General features: G+C 47.0%; 1 protein-coding gene across 22 annotated transcripts in view; it reads right to left on the bottom strand.

The window, feature by feature from the left end:
- Positions 1 to 17806, bottom strand: part of para (sodium voltage-gated channel paralytic) — a 534209-nt gene that overhangs the window by 8723 nt on the left and 507680 nt on the right. For all 22 annotated transcript variants that reach the window (XM_071656463.1, XM_071656459.1, XM_071656474.1 and 19 more), the window contains one exon: positions 3495 to 3765. In XM_071656463.1, the coding sequence (XP_071512564.1) occupies positions 3495 to 3765 (271 nt within the window). The remainder of the gene's footprint in view (positions 1 to 3494; positions 3766 to 17806) is intronic.

Here is a 17806-nt window from a genome sequence, read left to right as displayed (position 1 = left end):
GCCCACAACATACTCACCACCAGGCTCATAACATAACACCAAGCCCACAACATACTCACCACCACGCCCACAACATCCCACCACGCCCACAACATACTCGCCACCACGCCCACAACATACTCATCACCACGCCCACAACATACTCACCACCGCACCCACAACATACTCACCTCTCATGCCTCACAACATACCACCACGCCCACAACATACTCACCACCACGCCCACAACATACCACACGCCCACAACATACTCACCACCACGCCCACAACATACCTCTCATGCCCCACATCATACTCATCTCTCATGCCCCACATCATACTCACTTCTCATGCCCCACAACATACTCACCACCACGCCCACAACATACCACTCCCACAACATACTCACCACCACTCCCACAACATACTCACCTCTCATGCCTCACAACATACCACCACGCCCACAACATACTCACCACCACGCCCACAACATACCACACGCCCACAACATACTCACCACCACGCCCACAACATACCTCTCATGCCCCACATCATACTCACCTCTCATGCCCCACAGCATACTCATCTCTCATGCCCCACATCATACTCACTTCTCATGCCCCACAACATACTCACCACCACGCCCACAACATACCACTCCCACAACATACTCACCACCACTCCCACAACATACTCACCTCTCATGCCCCACAACATACTCATCACCACGCCCACAACATACTCACCACCACGCCCACAACATACCTCTCATACCCCACAACATACTCACCTCTCATGCCCCACAACATACACACCACCACGCCCACAACATACCACTCCCACAACATACTCACCACCACGCCACAACATACTCACCACCACGCCCACAACGTTCCTTCTCCCCTTACTTACCACCACAATCTATCATCACAGAGCAATGAACACTGTTGTAGAAGTAATTCAATGTCAAAGAAAAAGAATCATGATCTTTTAGGGTCATTGTAAGGTAACTCCCGCCGGAGAGATGTTCGCTAGAGAATGTGTCCAAAGCTTCAGGCAGGTGACCCACCCAGCCGAGCGCTCGAGCGAACAAATACACCGCCGGATCACCTCACACGCGCTTGGCAACTGTAGAGAGAGAGAGAAAAGGGAAATTTTGTATTACTTCAAGGGTTCCTTGAAGTAATGCCATCTCAGAGCGAAGACCATTTGCTGTATGTGGGAGAGAGAGAGAGAGAGAGAGAGAGAGAGAGAGAGAGAGAGAGAGAGAGAGAGAGAGAGAGAGAGAGAGAGATACCGTTCACATTATATGTGAACCACATATTAAATCGTCCATAGCAGAGTTCGTGTTGGCAGACGCACCCACCTGTTGTGTGGTCTGTTCGTTGTATATTCTATCTAGTCAAACTTATATCGACCTCAAGCTTTCTTTCAGGTTTAAACTGACCAATTCTCTTCACAACTGCTTTCCGGGAGAATCCAATTCCAACTGAGTGATGCTCAAAAAGATAGGTCACGCTGAGTTTGACAATGGTCGCAATACCGTCTGAAATGAGTATGGTAACAATCGCTGCGTTAACTATCGTCACTCAGCTACACACACACACACACATATATATATATATATATATATATATATATATATATATATATATATATATATATATATATATATCCCTGGGGATAGGGGATTAAGAATACTTCCCACGTATTCCCTGCGTGTCGTAGAAGGCGACTAAAAGGGGAGGGAGCGGGGGTCTGGAAATCCTTCCCTCTCTTTTTTTTTTTTTTCCAAAAGAAGGAACAGAGAATTGGGCCAGGTGAGGGTATTCCCTCAAAGGCCCAGTCCTCTGTTCTTAACGCTACCTCGCTAATGCGGAAAATGGCGAATAGTTTGAAAGAAAGAAAAAGATATATATATATATATTTTATCCCTGGGGATAGGGGAGAAAGAATACTTCCTACGTATTCCCTGCATGTCGTAGAAGGCGACTAAAAGGGGAGGGAGCGGGGGGGCTGGAAATCCTCCCCTCTCATTATCTTTTTTTTAATTCTCCAAAAGAAGGAACAGAGAAGGGGGCCAGGTGAGGATATTCCCTCAAAGCCCAGTTCTCTGTTCTTAACGCTACCTCGCTAATGCGGGAAATGGCGAATAGTTTGAAAGAAAATATGATGTGATTATGACACGAAAGTGCACTTGGGAACTTATCGTGTTTCATTATTCCAGTGGACTCTTGAGTGTATATATATATATATATATATATATATATATATATATATATATATATATATATATATATATATATATACAATTGCGCACATTGAGAAACGTCTGGCGAGAGGAATCACTTTCTTTAAGGGCAAAGTTGGGTATGTTTGATGGTATAGTAGTTCGAGGCTGTGGCCCTTAGAAAACACGTAAAGAAGATGGTGGATGTGTTGGAAATGGAATATTTGAGAACAACGTGTTGAGAGAAAGGTTGTTCGAACAAGAATAATGATTAGGCAAGATAGAGCTATGGTAGTACAAGGAGTATATATGAGAACTGAAGAGTGTGTGCTCCAAAGGTTTGGACATCTGGAGAGGATGAGTGAGGAGAGGTCGACTGAGAGGGGTATACACGTCAAAAGTGGAGGGAACAAGGAAAATGGAGAAACCAAGAAGGACTTGGAAGGATAGAGCGAAGATCCTGTGGGCGTTCGGGGCCTGAACATGCAGGAGGGCCCAAGATGTAAAAAAAGGGATAGAGCAAGTCCCATTGACGTGGTATACATGGGAGGATGTGCTGTCAGAGGGCTAAACGTTTACATGGCATATGAAGCGATCGGGGGAAAACCACGGAAGGGTCTGTGTGGGGTCCGGCTTTGAATGAGGTACTCATGTCTTCGGTATATTACACATGACAGCTGGAGAGGGACTGTGAGCGATGGGTGCCTTTCCTTCGTGTGTTCCTGCGCCAGCCTCGCTAACGCAGGAAATGGCGTACATAAGTTATATATATTACGCTTGTCGTTACAGGCGCACAAGCAGAACGTCTGCTAAGATGCTGGGAAATAATAATTCCATCTTGTTCCTTCACGATGATAAAAATGGACGAAGGAAAGATAGACGAGATATTACCTCGTCTCTCCGTCAGAAATCGTTGCTACCCAGGTCGGGAGGCCGGAGGGGAAAAGGCGCCCCCCCCCCCCCCAAAAAGATCATGATTCCCTCTCTCTCTCTCTCTGGGGATCAGGGGTCGTTGTGGGCGCGATGAGAGGGAGGTGTGGGTTGAACCATGCCCCACCTCAGTTCACACAGCAGCCACGTCTCGCTGTCTTGTGAGCTGGCGAATCCTGTCACCACACATCTCACCCTGTCATGCCCCCATCACCTCCTCCGTCGTGGCCTGCCTACGTCGCTGTTGCAGGGAGACAGACACTTAAAAAAAGGCTGGAAAAAAAAGAGAATAAGAACAAAACGACGCGATTAAAGAGGGAGATGGATGCTAGCCACTGGAAAGGGGTTTCCTTACCGAGAATGGACATGATGACCACAACAAAGTCGAATAGGTTCCAGGGTTCCTTGAAGTAATGCCATCTCAGAGCGAAGACCTTTAGCACACACTCGGACGTGAAGATACAGATGAAGATGAGGTTAAGGTTGCTTAGCGCTGTTTTCCACTGTTCGGTCATGTCGTAGTGGTCCATTGTCATTGTAAGCATATTCAGCCCGATGAATAACATGATCATCATGTCGAACTTCTTGTTAGTCACTATCTCGAACACCACGGCTTGTGGGCGGAACTAAAGGCAAGAGAAACAAGAGAAAAATGGAAAAGGGGATGTTTGACTCCTAAGCTCGCAACTTGGAGAAAGGAAAATAAAAAAAATAAAAAATGGAAAGGGCGGGTTGACTCCTAAGCTCGCATTCGGAACTTGGAAAAAGAAAAAGGGGAAAAGGGAAAAGGGGATAACTCCTACGCTTGGAGAAAGGGGAGAAAAAAACTAAAACAATTAAGGGAGGAGAAAAAGGGAGCAGGGTGGTATGCTGAGTTCAGTCCAAAAGGGAAAAGGGTGTTGAGGAAGAGAACCAAATGTGGGATAGGCTTACACTTCAGTCACAGGCATGAGGACGAAAACAACTGAGGGGGAGGGGAAAGGGGGTAGGGGGTGTCGTTTGAGGAAACGAGGCCTGAAAAAGGGAGGAGGAATTGCCGAGCGGGGCGAGAATGAGACATCTAGAAATGTCTACAAGCGGGGGGGGGGGGGAGGATGACGTAGAGAGGGAGGGAGAGAGATAGAGAGAGGGGGAGGAGAGAGAGAGAGAGGGGGAGGAGAGAGATAGAGAGAGGGGGAGGAGAGAGATAGAGAGAGGGGGAGGAGAGAGATAGAGAGAGGGGGAGGAGAGAGATAGAGAGAGGGGGAGGAGAGAGATAGAGAGAGGGGGAGGAGAGAGATAGAGAGAGGGGGAGGAGAGAGATAGAGAGAGGGGGAGGTGAGAGATAGAGAGAGGGGGAGGAGAGAGAGGGTAACTATATCCACAAATGCTGTAGGGGGCTGGCTGGCTGGCTGGCTGGGTGGGGGGGGGGGGTTAACTTTAAGAGGGAGGGGAACTTATTATTGTATTCTTCTTCATATGTAAGTCTTCCCTCGAGATGACAACCACTGGAACATATCAGGCCAAGATTTAAGCACTTTTATATATATATATATTTATATTTATTTATCTCTTGGTTTCCATATATTCTTTTACAAACTCCAAAAGTCTTGTGTGACACAATGATACGACCACACATTATGGATGGAACATACAATTGTAACTTCCCATTTAGCTAGTTAGCTATTTGACCTCTAGGTCAATCAACTCCAAGGTAGGTCACTGAGGCCGTCTGGTTCAGGTCATAAAAACACTAGATGATCGTGAACAACCCTCTACAAGGGGGGTTAAGGGTCATGACAAGACTATTAATGCTATCTGTCTCTCTCTATATATATGTGACCCACTCTATCTACAAATGTTGCAAAGGAGTAACAAGGCGTCTAAAGGCATTCCATTACACTAGAGCTTCTAGAAAATATAGCAAGACTTCTAAATCTATGATGTATAGAGCTTTTCCATCCACGATCTTAGTTCCTTTTTGGCCTTGACGTTTCCTGTCTAACGGGGTAGAGAGGGAGAGAGGGGAATGAGGGAGGACATTCATGAGTGTCTATTTCTGCAACTCATTTTTTTCCCCCAAGGTAGATATGGAATGACTTCAGTCGTGTGCTTCACTGGGGGAGATGGAGAGAAGATATGACCTTGAGACAAGGTCAAGAGGGGGTCAAATAGGTGGGGGAGGGGGGAGAGGGGAGAGTCTGGAAATACGTCCAAGACACGTCATTATGAGGACGTAACGAAGACACGTCGTTGAGGAGGGAGGGGAGGGAGAGAGGGGCAGCAGCAGCTGGGCTTGGAAAAAAGGGGGAGGGGGAGGGGGGACGAAAACAGACGTCTGACATGAATGGGATGGAGGGGAAGAAGGGAACCTTGTCATCCAGGGAGAGAGAGAGAGAGAGAGAGAGAGAGAGAGAGAGAGAGAGAGAGAGAGAGAGAGAGAGAGAGAGAGAGAGAGAGAGAGAGAGAGAGAGGGAGGGAGGGAGGGGGAGGGGGAGGGAGGTCACAATAAGTGAGAGATGTTACAGTTGGGGGTGGTGGGGGCGGGGGGGGGTTGGAGGTGGTGGGGGGGGGGGTCAGTCAGGTGCTTTGGAAGCAAATATTTTTTTGGGAGGGTTGGTTGGTTGGTTGGTTGGTTGGGGGTTGGAACAGGTCATTGCCTCAGCCAAGCAAATCATAAAGCAAGCGCAGCCAGACAATTACAAAAAAAAAAAGAAAAAAGAGAGAGAGAGAGAGAGAGAGAGAGAGAGAGAGAGAGAGAGAGAGAGGTAGAGAGAAAGGCTCAAAAAAAAAACATGCAGAGATACAAGAACTGCTGGTAACGTGACTGAAGAAGAAGAAGGAGATAGATAGAATAGATAGAGATAGAGATAGATAGAGACACTTGGGATTCACAGTCAAGGTAGCCTGAGTTGGGTCTGGGATGAGAGGATGGGGAAAGCCGTTAGTACTGAGATTCGGGAGCAACCAGATAGTTCAACAATAGGGAGGTGGTGATGACTGCGACCCATCCCAACTCATACATATATAGAGACATCTATCTATGGGGGGGGGGGGGTGTCAGTGATGGGTGGTGATGGTGGGGGAGTTTACACTTCTAACTATTCCATGGATGGTCGCCACCACACTCCCTTCGCCCACACCTCCAAACCTCTGTACCCACATCATTGTCATCAACTCGCTCTTACCATCTCTACTATCGCTAACCAGCGCTCTACCACCTCACGACACTATCTCTCGTGTGTGTGTGTATGTGTGTGTATGTGTGTGTGTGGCCATCATGGCCAGGAGGGCTATATATTCCCTTTATATCCCACTATGTGTGGCCATTGTGGCCAGTAAGGCTATATATTCCCTTTATATCCCACTATATGTGGCCATTGTGGCCAGTAAGGCCATATATTCCCTTTATATCCCAGTGTATATGGCCATCGTGGCCAGTAAGGCTATATATCCCCTTTATATCCCAGTGTGTGTGACCACCACTAGAATGCCGCACACATTGTATGATGTAATGTCTCACTGTATAATGCTGTCTCATTGTATAATGCTGTGTTTCACTGTATGATGTAGTGTCTCTGTATGATGTAGTGTCTCACGGTATAATGCTGTCTCACTGTATAATGCTGTCTCATTGTATAATGCTGTGTTTCACTGTATGATGTAGTCTCACTGTATAATGCTGTGTTTCACTGTATAATGCTGTGTCTCCCTGTATGATGTAGTGTCTCACTGTATAATGCTGTCTCATTGTATAATGCTGTGTTTCACTGTATGATGTACTGTCTCTGTATGATGTAGTGTCTCACTGTATAATGCTGTGTTTCACTGTATAATGCTGTGTCTCACTGTATGATGTAGTGTCTCTGTATAATGTTGTGTCTCACTGTATAATGCTGTTTCATTGCACGATGCTGTGTCCCACTGTATGATGCTGTGTCTCACTGTATAATGCCGTGTCCCACTGTATGATGCTGTGCCTCTCTGTATAATGCTATGTCTCACTGTATAATGCTGTGTCCCACTGTATGATTCTATCTCACTGTATGATGATGTCCCACTGTATGATGCAGTGTCCCACTGTATGATGCTGTGTCTCACTGTATAATGCTGCGTCTCACTGTGATGCTGTGTCTCATCACAATCACTTGGAAAAATATATCATATCGACTCCTGATCATTGGATCAAATTTGCCTTCCTCTATCCATACAGCTGCTCCAAACACAGAATTTAAGTTTTTATACATATACACACACAATCGTTCAACTAACATTTCACATGTGTCAATGACGCTTTCATTAAACTATAACCCTCACTCGGGTATCCTTAGCAAACCCTAAACTATAATATTCTACAAATGAGGAAGGATCTCTCATATACACATCCTACATAGAGGGAGTCTCAAGCTGAGAATTGACTATAAACCTTACCTATAACAACGAAATATCCAATTGACAAAGCCACACAAAAGCAGCCGGGAACACTGGACAAAACCATACCTCATGACAACACCCGAATCACTGAAGAGCCAAATAGTAAACTGTTACCATGAACTAGAAAACCAAACAACATCCACCTAAGGAGAGCAATACTCACACTACCCCCCCCCCCCCACACACACATACACAAAGGACTTACAAAGAAAGCAAACAACATCTCTCAAAGCACACACAGAGATATACTCATGAAATCAGCCACAAACGAACTAAGATCCTAGACTTTAATGATGGACGGATGCAAACCCATCCTGAAGTAATTGCTCACCTTCCCTTCACACAAACAATGTAATTACAACCTTTTAGGACCCCTCTGGGCAAATGGTCCCGACCCCATTCACATCCAAAATACTCAAAGGTCATCAACCATCCAAAGATATCAGAAGACATGTTATCATAACAGCTCAAATGTCATCCTACAAATCCCTCAGTTTGACCCCTTTTCCTGTCGCCTATTTACCTTCCTTCCGTCATCATTCTGCAAGGTCATCGCTTGTCACCTAAAATGTCCCACTCCCGCCACACAACACAGCTGTTGACCCAACCACACAAATATCCACACTGAACACGGAACTCGCACAACACATCCTGGATGGCTTCGTCCAATCCGGAACCCCTTCCCGCACAGTACGAGTGACAATGGATTTCCTCTATAAGGTATTCAAACAAATGATACTCGACACCATCCTCCATAAAGATGAAAATTGCTCTCACAACACATCCTGGACTGCTTCGTCCAATCAGAACCCCCTTCCCGTACAATATGAGTGACAATGGATTTCAACAAAGTATTCGCACACTGTCCTCTATAAAGTCTTCAAACAAATGATACTTGACACCATCCTTCACGAACATGAGACATGCTTAATCAACTTCCTATTTGGCAAGAGTTGTTCATGTCAACACTGACCTCTTAAAACCCTCAAACTCTACAATGAAGTAACTAAAGAGCATTTCTTCCTCCAACCTCTTCAGTCCCTTCCTTCATAACCTTACATCATCTGCAGTCGACAGTGTGAAAGAACTTTCACACATGCAGACGACCTCACAATCATATCACCTGATGAACACTTATACAAGCAGCTACAAACATGGAACACTACCACACTCACAACTAGAACACTGGGTCATCCCAAAACAGACCACTTGCAGCCCGGCAGAAATCCACCATCGCCCTCTTCATTCCAGGTACATACACTGATTGGTCAACCACTCCCTCTAAAGAAAACTCAAACCATTATGACCATCGCATACGGCAAACAACATGGCCTTTACTTCCCACGTCGTAAAGACAGACGACAAACAGCTCATCCACATCCCAGACTATACCTCACCTACCCCGTCATCCACTCAGCAAGCACAGAAAAGCACCAGACACAGAAAAACTGACCACTCACAATTATCACAGTCGAAAACACTCATCAGGCTCTCAAAGGTAACAAAAGATAATCTTCCACAATGATGATAATTCAATAGGCTCAGCAATGTCAGTATTTGTAACAGCTGTAGACCCTTCCACACACACCTATCCATAACCAACACCTAGGCAGAAATCTACAGATGTCTCTCCCCTTTCAACTTCCCCATCAAACATGACAGACATAAGCACATACACACCATAATGACTCGACATGCACAAAAAACAGCTGCCCTTTTCACCAGTTTCCAAACCCCACTCTACCAAATACTAGACACCCAAGGGATGTACGTGTTACACTTTCTCTTATGTTTTCTGCACATCACTCGTCCCTCCACCATTAGAACAGGACCCACAAAACACACATTTCTGGACTCTTACTCGCACTGCTCACAGACTAACACACACCACACTTCTTGACCTGTGTTTCTACCCAGTGGACCAGCTGTACCCTCTGGCCTTGTCTTTAGCGATTATCGAGTGAAAAAAATAAAACTATAGATGTTTTAAAGAAACGAAATGCCTCAACTCACGGTACCTGACGAACTTAAGCAAAATGAACTGATGAGTTGGGGGGATGATTGACATGGTCCAAATCACCCCCTAGCTGTTGTTGGTGGCACAAAGAGTTCTCAGCCGGAACCTCTCTTATTACTCCTCCATCTCTCCTGCAAAATCCATCATATCCGTTCTGGCCAAGAAGACAAAGCACTGTACGTTCTCGCAAGCAAAAAAAAAAAAAAAAAAAAAAAATGTGAACACAGCTGGTGTTTGAAGAACATGTAAGCCCTGTGCTTGATAAAGCTGGTGTTTGTAGAACATGTAAGCCCTGTGCTTGATAAAGCTGGTGTTTGTAGAACATGTAAGCCCTAAGCTTGATAAAGCTGGTGTTTGAAGAACATGTAAGCCCTAAGCTTGATAAAGCTGGTGTTTGTAGAACATGTAAGCCCTAAGCTTGATAAAGCTGGTGTTTGTAGAACATGTAAGCCCTAAGCTTGATAAAGCTGGTGTTTGTAGAACATGTAAGCCCTAAGCTTGATAAAGCTGGTGTTTGTTAAACATGTAAGCCCTAAGCTTGATAAAGCTGGTGTTATTACAAGCGCTCTGTGTCTCGAACACTCACTGTCTGTCGTGATCTCTGCTTCTCACAAGCAACCTCCCAAAAGTGGACATTACTTGGGGATTGTCCATGATGTGTATGTGTGTGTGTGTGTGAGTGTGTGTGTCATACGACACCCGTTATGTGATGGTCTATTGTGTTATGTATGGAGTGGGTGTGTGTGGAGTAGAGTGGATACGTGTGGAGTAGAGTGGGTGCGTGTGGAGTAGAGTGTGTGTGTGTGTGGAGTGCAGTGGGTGTGTGTGGAGTAGAGTGGGTGTGTGTGTGTGGAGTAGTGGGTGTGTGTGTGGAGTAGAGTGGGTGTGTGTGGAGTAGAAAGGGTGTGTGTGGAGTAGAGTGGGTGTGTGTGGAGTGGGTGTGTGTGTGTGGAGTAGAGTGGGTGTGTGTGGAGTAGAGTGGGTGTATGTGGAGTAGAGTGGGTGTATGTGGAGTAGAGTGGGTGTGTGTGTGGAGTAGAGTGGGTGTGTGTGTGGAGTAGAGTGGGTGTGTTTGTGGAGTAGAAAGGGTGTGTGTGGAGTAGAGTGGGTGTGTGTGGAGTAGAGTGGGCGCGTGTGGAGTAGAGTGGGTGTGTGTGGAGTAGAGTGGTGTGTGTGGAATAGAGTGGGGGCGTGTGGAATAGAGTGGGGGCGTGTGGAGTAGAGTGGGTGTGTGTGGAGTAGAGTGGGCGTGTGTGGAGTAGAGTGTGTGTGTGTGTGTGTGTGTGTGTGTGTGTGTGTGTGTGTGTGTGGAGTAGAGTGGGGGCGTGTGTGTGGAGTAAAGTGGGGGCGTGTGTGTGGAGCAGACTGGGTGTGTGTGGCGTAGGGTGCGTGCGTGATGCTGTGGCCTGTGTTCTGGTGGTCCTTCCTCGCGTGTGTTAGCATGTGAGGTGGATCTCGACCACAATGCTCGCTGTTCCACGACCGTGGTGGAGGGCCCCATGTGGTATATAGTGCATGATGAGGGTCCCATGTGGTATGTGGTGCATTATGAGGGTCCCATGTGGTATGTGGTGCATAATGAGGGTCCCATGTGGTATGTGGTGCATGATGAGGGTCCCATGTGGTATGTGGTGCATGATGAGGGTCCCATGTGGTATGTGGTGCATGATGAGGGTCCCATGTGGTATGTGGTGCATGGTGAGGGTCCCATGTGGTATGTGGTGCATAATGAGGGTCCCATGTGGTATGTGGTGCATGATGGGGGTCCCATGTGGTATGTGGTGCATGATGAGGGTCCCATGTGGTATGTGGTGCATGATGAGGGTCCCATGTGATATGTGGTGCATGATGAGGGTCCCATGTGGTATGTGGTGCATGATGAGGGTCCCATGTGGTATATAGTGCATGATGAGGGTCCCATGTGGTATGTGGTGCATTATGAGGGTCCCATGTGGTATGTGGTGCACAATGAGGGTACCATGTGGCATGTGGTGCATGATGAGGGTCCCATGTGGTATGTGGTGCATGATGAGGGTCCCATGTGGTATGTGGTGCACAATGAGGGTACCATGTGGTATGTGGTGCATGATGAGGGTCCAATGTGGTATGTGGTGCATAATGAGGGTCCCATGTGGTATGTGGTGCATGATGAGGGTCCCATGTGGTATGTGGTGCATGATAAGGGTCCCATGTGGTATGTGGTGCATAATGAGGGTCCCATGTGGTATGAGGTGCATGATGGGGTTCCCATGTGGTATTGGTGCATGATGAGGGTCCCATATGGTATGTGGTGCATGATGAGGGTCCAATGTGGTATGTGGTGCATGATGAGGGTCCCATGTGGTATGTGGTGCATGATGAGGGTCCCATGTGGTATGTGGTGCATGATGGGAGTCCCATGTGGTATGTGGTGCATGATGGGGTTCCCATGTGGTATTGGTGCATGATGAGGGTCCCATGTGGTACGTGGTGCATGATGAGGGTCCCATGTGGTATGTGGTGCATGATGAGGGTCCCATGTGGTATGTGGTGCATGGTGAGGGTCCCATGTGGTATGTGGTGCATAATGAGGGTCCCATGTGGTATGTGGTGCATGATGGGGGTCGCATGTGGTACGTGATGCATGATGAGGGTCCCATGTGGTATGTGGTGCATGATGAAGGTCTCCATGAGATATGTTGCATGATAGGGGTCCCATGTGGTATGTGGTGCATGATGAGGGTCCCATGTGGCATGTGGTGCATGATGAGGGTCCCATGTGGTATGTGGTGCATAAGGGTCCCATGTGGTATGTGGTGCATGAGGGTCCCATGTATGTGGTACATGATGGGGGTCCCATGTGGTATGTGGTGCATGGTGAGGGTCCAATGTGGTATGTGGTGCATGATGAGGGTCCCCTGTGGTATGTGGTGCATGATGGGTGTCCCATGTGGCATGTGGTGCATGATGAGGGTCCCATGTGGTATGTCGTGCATGATGAGGGTCCCATGTGGTATGTGGTGCATGATGAGTGTGCCATGTGGTATGTGGTGCATGATGCAGGTCCCATGTGTTATGTGGTGCATGATGAGGGTCCCATGAAGGTTTGTGGAGCATGATGAGGGTCCCATGTGGTATGTGGTGCATGATGAGGGTGCCATGTGGTTTGTGAAGCATGATGAGGGGCACATGTGGTATGTGGTGCATGATGAGGGTGCCATGTGGTTTGTGAAGCATGATGAGGGGCACATGTGGTATGTGGTGCATGATGAGGGTGCCATGTGGTTTGTGAAGCATGATGAGGGGCACATGTGGTATGTGGCGCATGATGAGGGTCCCATGTGGTACGTGGCGCATGATGAAGGTCCCATGTGGTATGTGGTGCATGCTGTGTCCCATGTGGTATGTGGTGCATGATGAGGATCCCATGTGGTATGTGGTGCATGATGGGAGTCCATGTGGTATGTGGTGCATGGTGAGGATCCCATGTGGTATGTGGTGCATGATGAGGGTCCCATGTGGTGTGGTGCATGATGGGAGTCCCATGTGGTATGTGGTGCATGATGAGGGTCCCATGTGGTATGTGGTGCATGATGGGGGTCCAATGTGGTATGTGGTGCATGATGAGGGTCCCATGTGGTATGTGGTGCATAATGAGGGTCCCATGTGGCATGTGGTGCATGATGGGGGTCCCATGTGGTATGTGGTGCATGATGAGGGTCCCATGTGGTATGTGGTGCATGATGAGGGTCCCATGTGGTATGTGGTGCATGATGGGGTCCCATGTGGTATGTGGTGCATGATGGGGTCCCATGTGGTATGTGGTGCATGATGAGGGTCCCATGTGGTATGTGGTGCATGATGAGGGTCCCATGTGGTATGTGGTGCATGATGAGGGTCCCATGTGGTATGTGGTGCATGGTGAGGGTCCCATGTGGTATGTGGTGCATAATGAGGGTCCCATGTGGTATGTGGTGCATGATGAGGGTCCCATGTGGTATGTGGTACATGATGAGGGTCCCATGTGGTATGTGGTGCATGATGAGGGTCCCATGTGGTATGTGGTGCATAATGAGGGTCCCATGTGGTATGTGGTGCATGATGAGGGTCCCATGTGGTATGTGGTGCATGATGAGGGTCCCATGTGGTATGTGGTGCATGATGAGGGTCCCATGTGGTATGTGGTGCATAATGAGGGTCCCATGTGGTATGTGGTGCATGATGGGGGTCCCATGTGGTATGTGGTGCATGATGAGGGTCCCATGTGGTATGTGGTGCATGATGAGGGTCCCATGTGATATGTGGTGCATGATGAGGGTCCCATGTGGTATGTGGTGCATGATGAGGGTCCCATGTGGTATGTGGTGCATGATGAGGGTTCCATGTGGTATGTGGTGCATGATGAGGGTCCCATGTGGTATGTGGTGCATGATGAGGGTCCCATGTGGTATGTGGTGCATGATGAGGGTCCCATGTGGTATGTGGTACATGATGAGGGTCCCATGTGATATGTGGTGCATGATGAGGGTCCCATGCGGTATGTGGTGCATGATGAGGGTCCCATGTGTTATGTGGTGCATGATGAGGGTTCCATGTGGTATGTGGTGCATGGTGAGGGTCCCATGTGGTATGTGGTGCATGAAGGGGGTCCCATGCGGTATGTGGTGCATGATGAGGGTCCCATGTGGTATGTGGTGCATGGTAGGCGAGGTGAGTGGGACATTAAGTTTTTACTCAAAAGCTTAAAAAAAAACTTGTTACACCCCCCCCCCCCACCCCCTCCCGAAATGCAAGTCAAACCTACAGCTCATTCAGTGGTTGGGACACGGGATATATCCCAGACGCTGACGGTTGGGGGCGTGGGATATATCCCTGACACTGGTGGTTGGGGGCGTGGGACATATCCCAAACACTGGTGTTTTGGTAGCGTGGGATATATGTCTAACACTGGTGGTTGGGATGTGGGATATATCCCAGACTGTGGTGTTTGATAGCGTGGGATACATCCCTAACACTGGCGGTTGGGATGTGGGATATATCCCACACTGTGGTGTTTGATAGCGTGGGATACATCCCTAACACTGGCGGTTGGGATGTGGGATATATCCCAGACTGTGGTGTTGGATAGCGTGGGATACATCCCAAACACTGGTCTTTTGGCAGCGTGGGACATATCCCTCGTGAGTGGTGGTGGGCTTGCCCGCGGTGGGATACATATCCCAGACACTGGGGGCGGTAGGTGGTGGGTTTAGCGTTGGGATATATGTATATCCCAGCTTTGGGAGGTCTGGCAAGCTACGTAGAGAGAGTGTGTGCAAGCCGCTGGGCCGAGGTTGGGAGGGGCGGGCTGTCTGACCTTGAGGGGGGGGCGGGGGGCGGGGGGGGGGGGGATATATATATATATCTATATATACGAGTAACTAGTGAGGGGGGGGGGAGGGGGTGTTACTTACTTAGTTACCACACACACACACCAGCATTGGTGGTGGTGGTGGTGGTGGTGGTGAGGGGGTTGTGGTGGTGGTGGTGTTGGTAGCAAAAGGGGGGTTAGTGATGGTGGTGGTGGGTGTGGTGGTGGGTGTGGTAGTGGTGGTGGTAGTGTGGTAAGCCTCAGATGGTGCACATCTCACATCGTGTCTCAAGAGCTGGGTGGTGGTGGTGGGTGGTGGTGATGGGGGTGTTGAGGGAAGTGGTGGTGGTGGGGGTGGGGAAGAAAGGGAGGAAGGGGGGTGGTTAGATACTCTTTTTTTTGGGGGGGAGGGCAGGGGGAAGGAGGGGGAAGGGTGGGGTGGGGTAGGGTGGGGTAGGGTGGGGTAGGGTGGGGTAGGGTGGGGTAGGGTGGTGGTCGTGGTAGGAAAAGGGAAGGGGGGTGGGGGAGGGGAAGGGGTCGGGCGAGGTAGGGAGAACAGGGTGGGGGTGATGAGGGGGCGGGGATGGGTGGTGGTGATGGGGAGGGGGTTAAAGGGATGGGGGAAGGGGAAAGAGTGTACCGAGAGAGAAGGATGGGAGGAATGGGGGAATGGGGAGGGGGGAAGGGGGAGGGGGAAAAGGACACCACTAGCTTCTATGAGACTTTGGAACACTAAAACTAATTACAATTATCATTATCATTATTGGAAATAATAACAATAATAATAATGATAATTACAATTATCATTATCATTATTGGAAATAATAACAATAATAATAATGATAATTACAATTATCATTATCATTATTGGAAATAATAACAATAATAATAATGATAATTACAATTATCATTATCATTATTGGAAATAATAACAATAATAATAATGATAATTACAATTATCATTATCATTATTGGAAATAATAACAATAATAATAATGATAATTACAATTATCATTATCATTACTGGAAATAATAACAATAATAATAATGATAATTACAATTATCATTATCATTACTGGAAATAATAACAATAATAATAATGATAATTACAATTATCATTATCATTATTGGAAATAATAACAATAATAATAATGATAATTACAATTATCATTATCATTATTGGAAATAATAACAATAATAATAATGATAATTACAATTATCATTATCATTATTGGAAATAATAACAATAATAATAATGATAATTACAATTATCATTATCATTACTGGAAATAATAACAATAATAATAATGATAACTACAATTATCATTATCATTATTGGAAATAATAACAATAATAATAATGATAATTACAATTATCATTATCATTACTGGAAATAATAACAATAATAATAATAATAATAATAATAATTTGTGTGAGAGATAATATATCTCTGTATGGGGGTTTTTCCTCTGTCTCTCATGAGAGAGAGAGAGAGAGGGGGGAGGGGGTAGGGAGAGAGATAATATCTCTCTGTATGGGGGTTTCCTCTGTCTCTCGTGCGTGTGAGAGAGAGAGAGAGAGAGAGGGGAGGGGGGAGAGGGAGAGAGAGAGAATATCTCTCTGTACTGAGGGTTTCCTCTGTCTCTCGTGTGTGAGAGAGAGAGAGATAATATCTCTGTACTGAGGGTTTCCTCTGTCTCTCGTGTGTGTGAGAGAGAGATAATATCTCTGTACTGAGGGTTTCCTCTGTCTCTCGTGTGTGAGAGAGAGAGATAATATCTCTGTACTGAGGGTTTCCTCTGTCTCTCGTGTGTGTGAGAGAGATAATATCTCTGTACTGAGGGTTTCCTCTGTCTCTCGTGTGTGAGAGAGAGAGATAATATCTCTGTACTGAGGGTTTCCTCTGTCTCTCGTGTGTGTGAGAGAGATAATATCTCTGTACTGAGGGTTTTCCTCTGTCTCTCGTGTGTGAGAGAGAGAGAGATAATATCTCTGTACTGAGGGTTTCCTCTGTCTCTCGTGTGTGAGAGAGATAATATCTCTGTACTGAGGGTTTCCTCTGTCTCTCGTGTGTGTGAGAGATAATATCTCTGTACTGAGGGTTTCCTCTGTCTCTCGTGTGTGTGAGAGAGATATATCTCTGTATGGTTTTTTTCCTCTGTCTCTCGTGTGTGTGTGAGAGAGAGAGAGAGGGGGGAGGGAGAGAGAGATAATATCTCGCTGTACTGGGGGGGAGGGGGGTGTTTCCTCTGTCTCTCTCTCTGTCGGCCTTGGAGACAGACGTAGCCGCACACACACACACACACACAGTCATCAACACTACAACCTGAAAAACTTGTGAAATCGCTTGTATTAGCTGGAGGGGGGGAGGGGAGGGGAGGAGGGGAGGGGGGTAATGGGTTGTTGATGATGGTGGTGATGGGAGGAAGAGGAGATAGAAGGGTATGGGTGCGGCATATTGTGATATACAATGTGACATTTGCTTTCTGGATGACAGACAGATAGATAGATAGATAGATAGATAGATAGACAGACAGACAGAAGTGAGGGTGGGGGGGTCTGTCATGTCTATGGAGACATATAACACGCACGATACAGAACAGGTGTATCGCTACACACAAGGTGTATTGCTACACACAAGGTGTATTGAAACACACAGGCGTATTGCTACACAACAGGTGTATTGCTACAAACAGGTGTATTGCTATACACAGGTGTATTGCTACACACAGGTGTATTGCTACACAACAGGTGTATTGCTACACAGGTGTATTGCTCCACACAGGTGTATCGCTACACACAGGTGTTTTGCTATACATTAGGTGTATTGCTACACACACGTGTAATGCTACACACAGGTGTATTGCTACACAAAATGTGTATTGCTACACAAAATATGTATTGCTAC

This window comes from Panulirus ornatus, chromosome 63 (genome assembly GCF_036320965.1).
Source record: "Panulirus ornatus isolate Po-2019 chromosome 63, ASM3632096v1, whole genome shotgun sequence".
In the NCBI taxonomy this organism is placed as follows: domain Eukaryota; kingdom Metazoa; phylum Arthropoda; class Malacostraca; order Decapoda; family Palinuridae; genus Panulirus; species Panulirus ornatus.
This window is presented reverse-complemented; position numbering and strand designations above follow the sequence as displayed.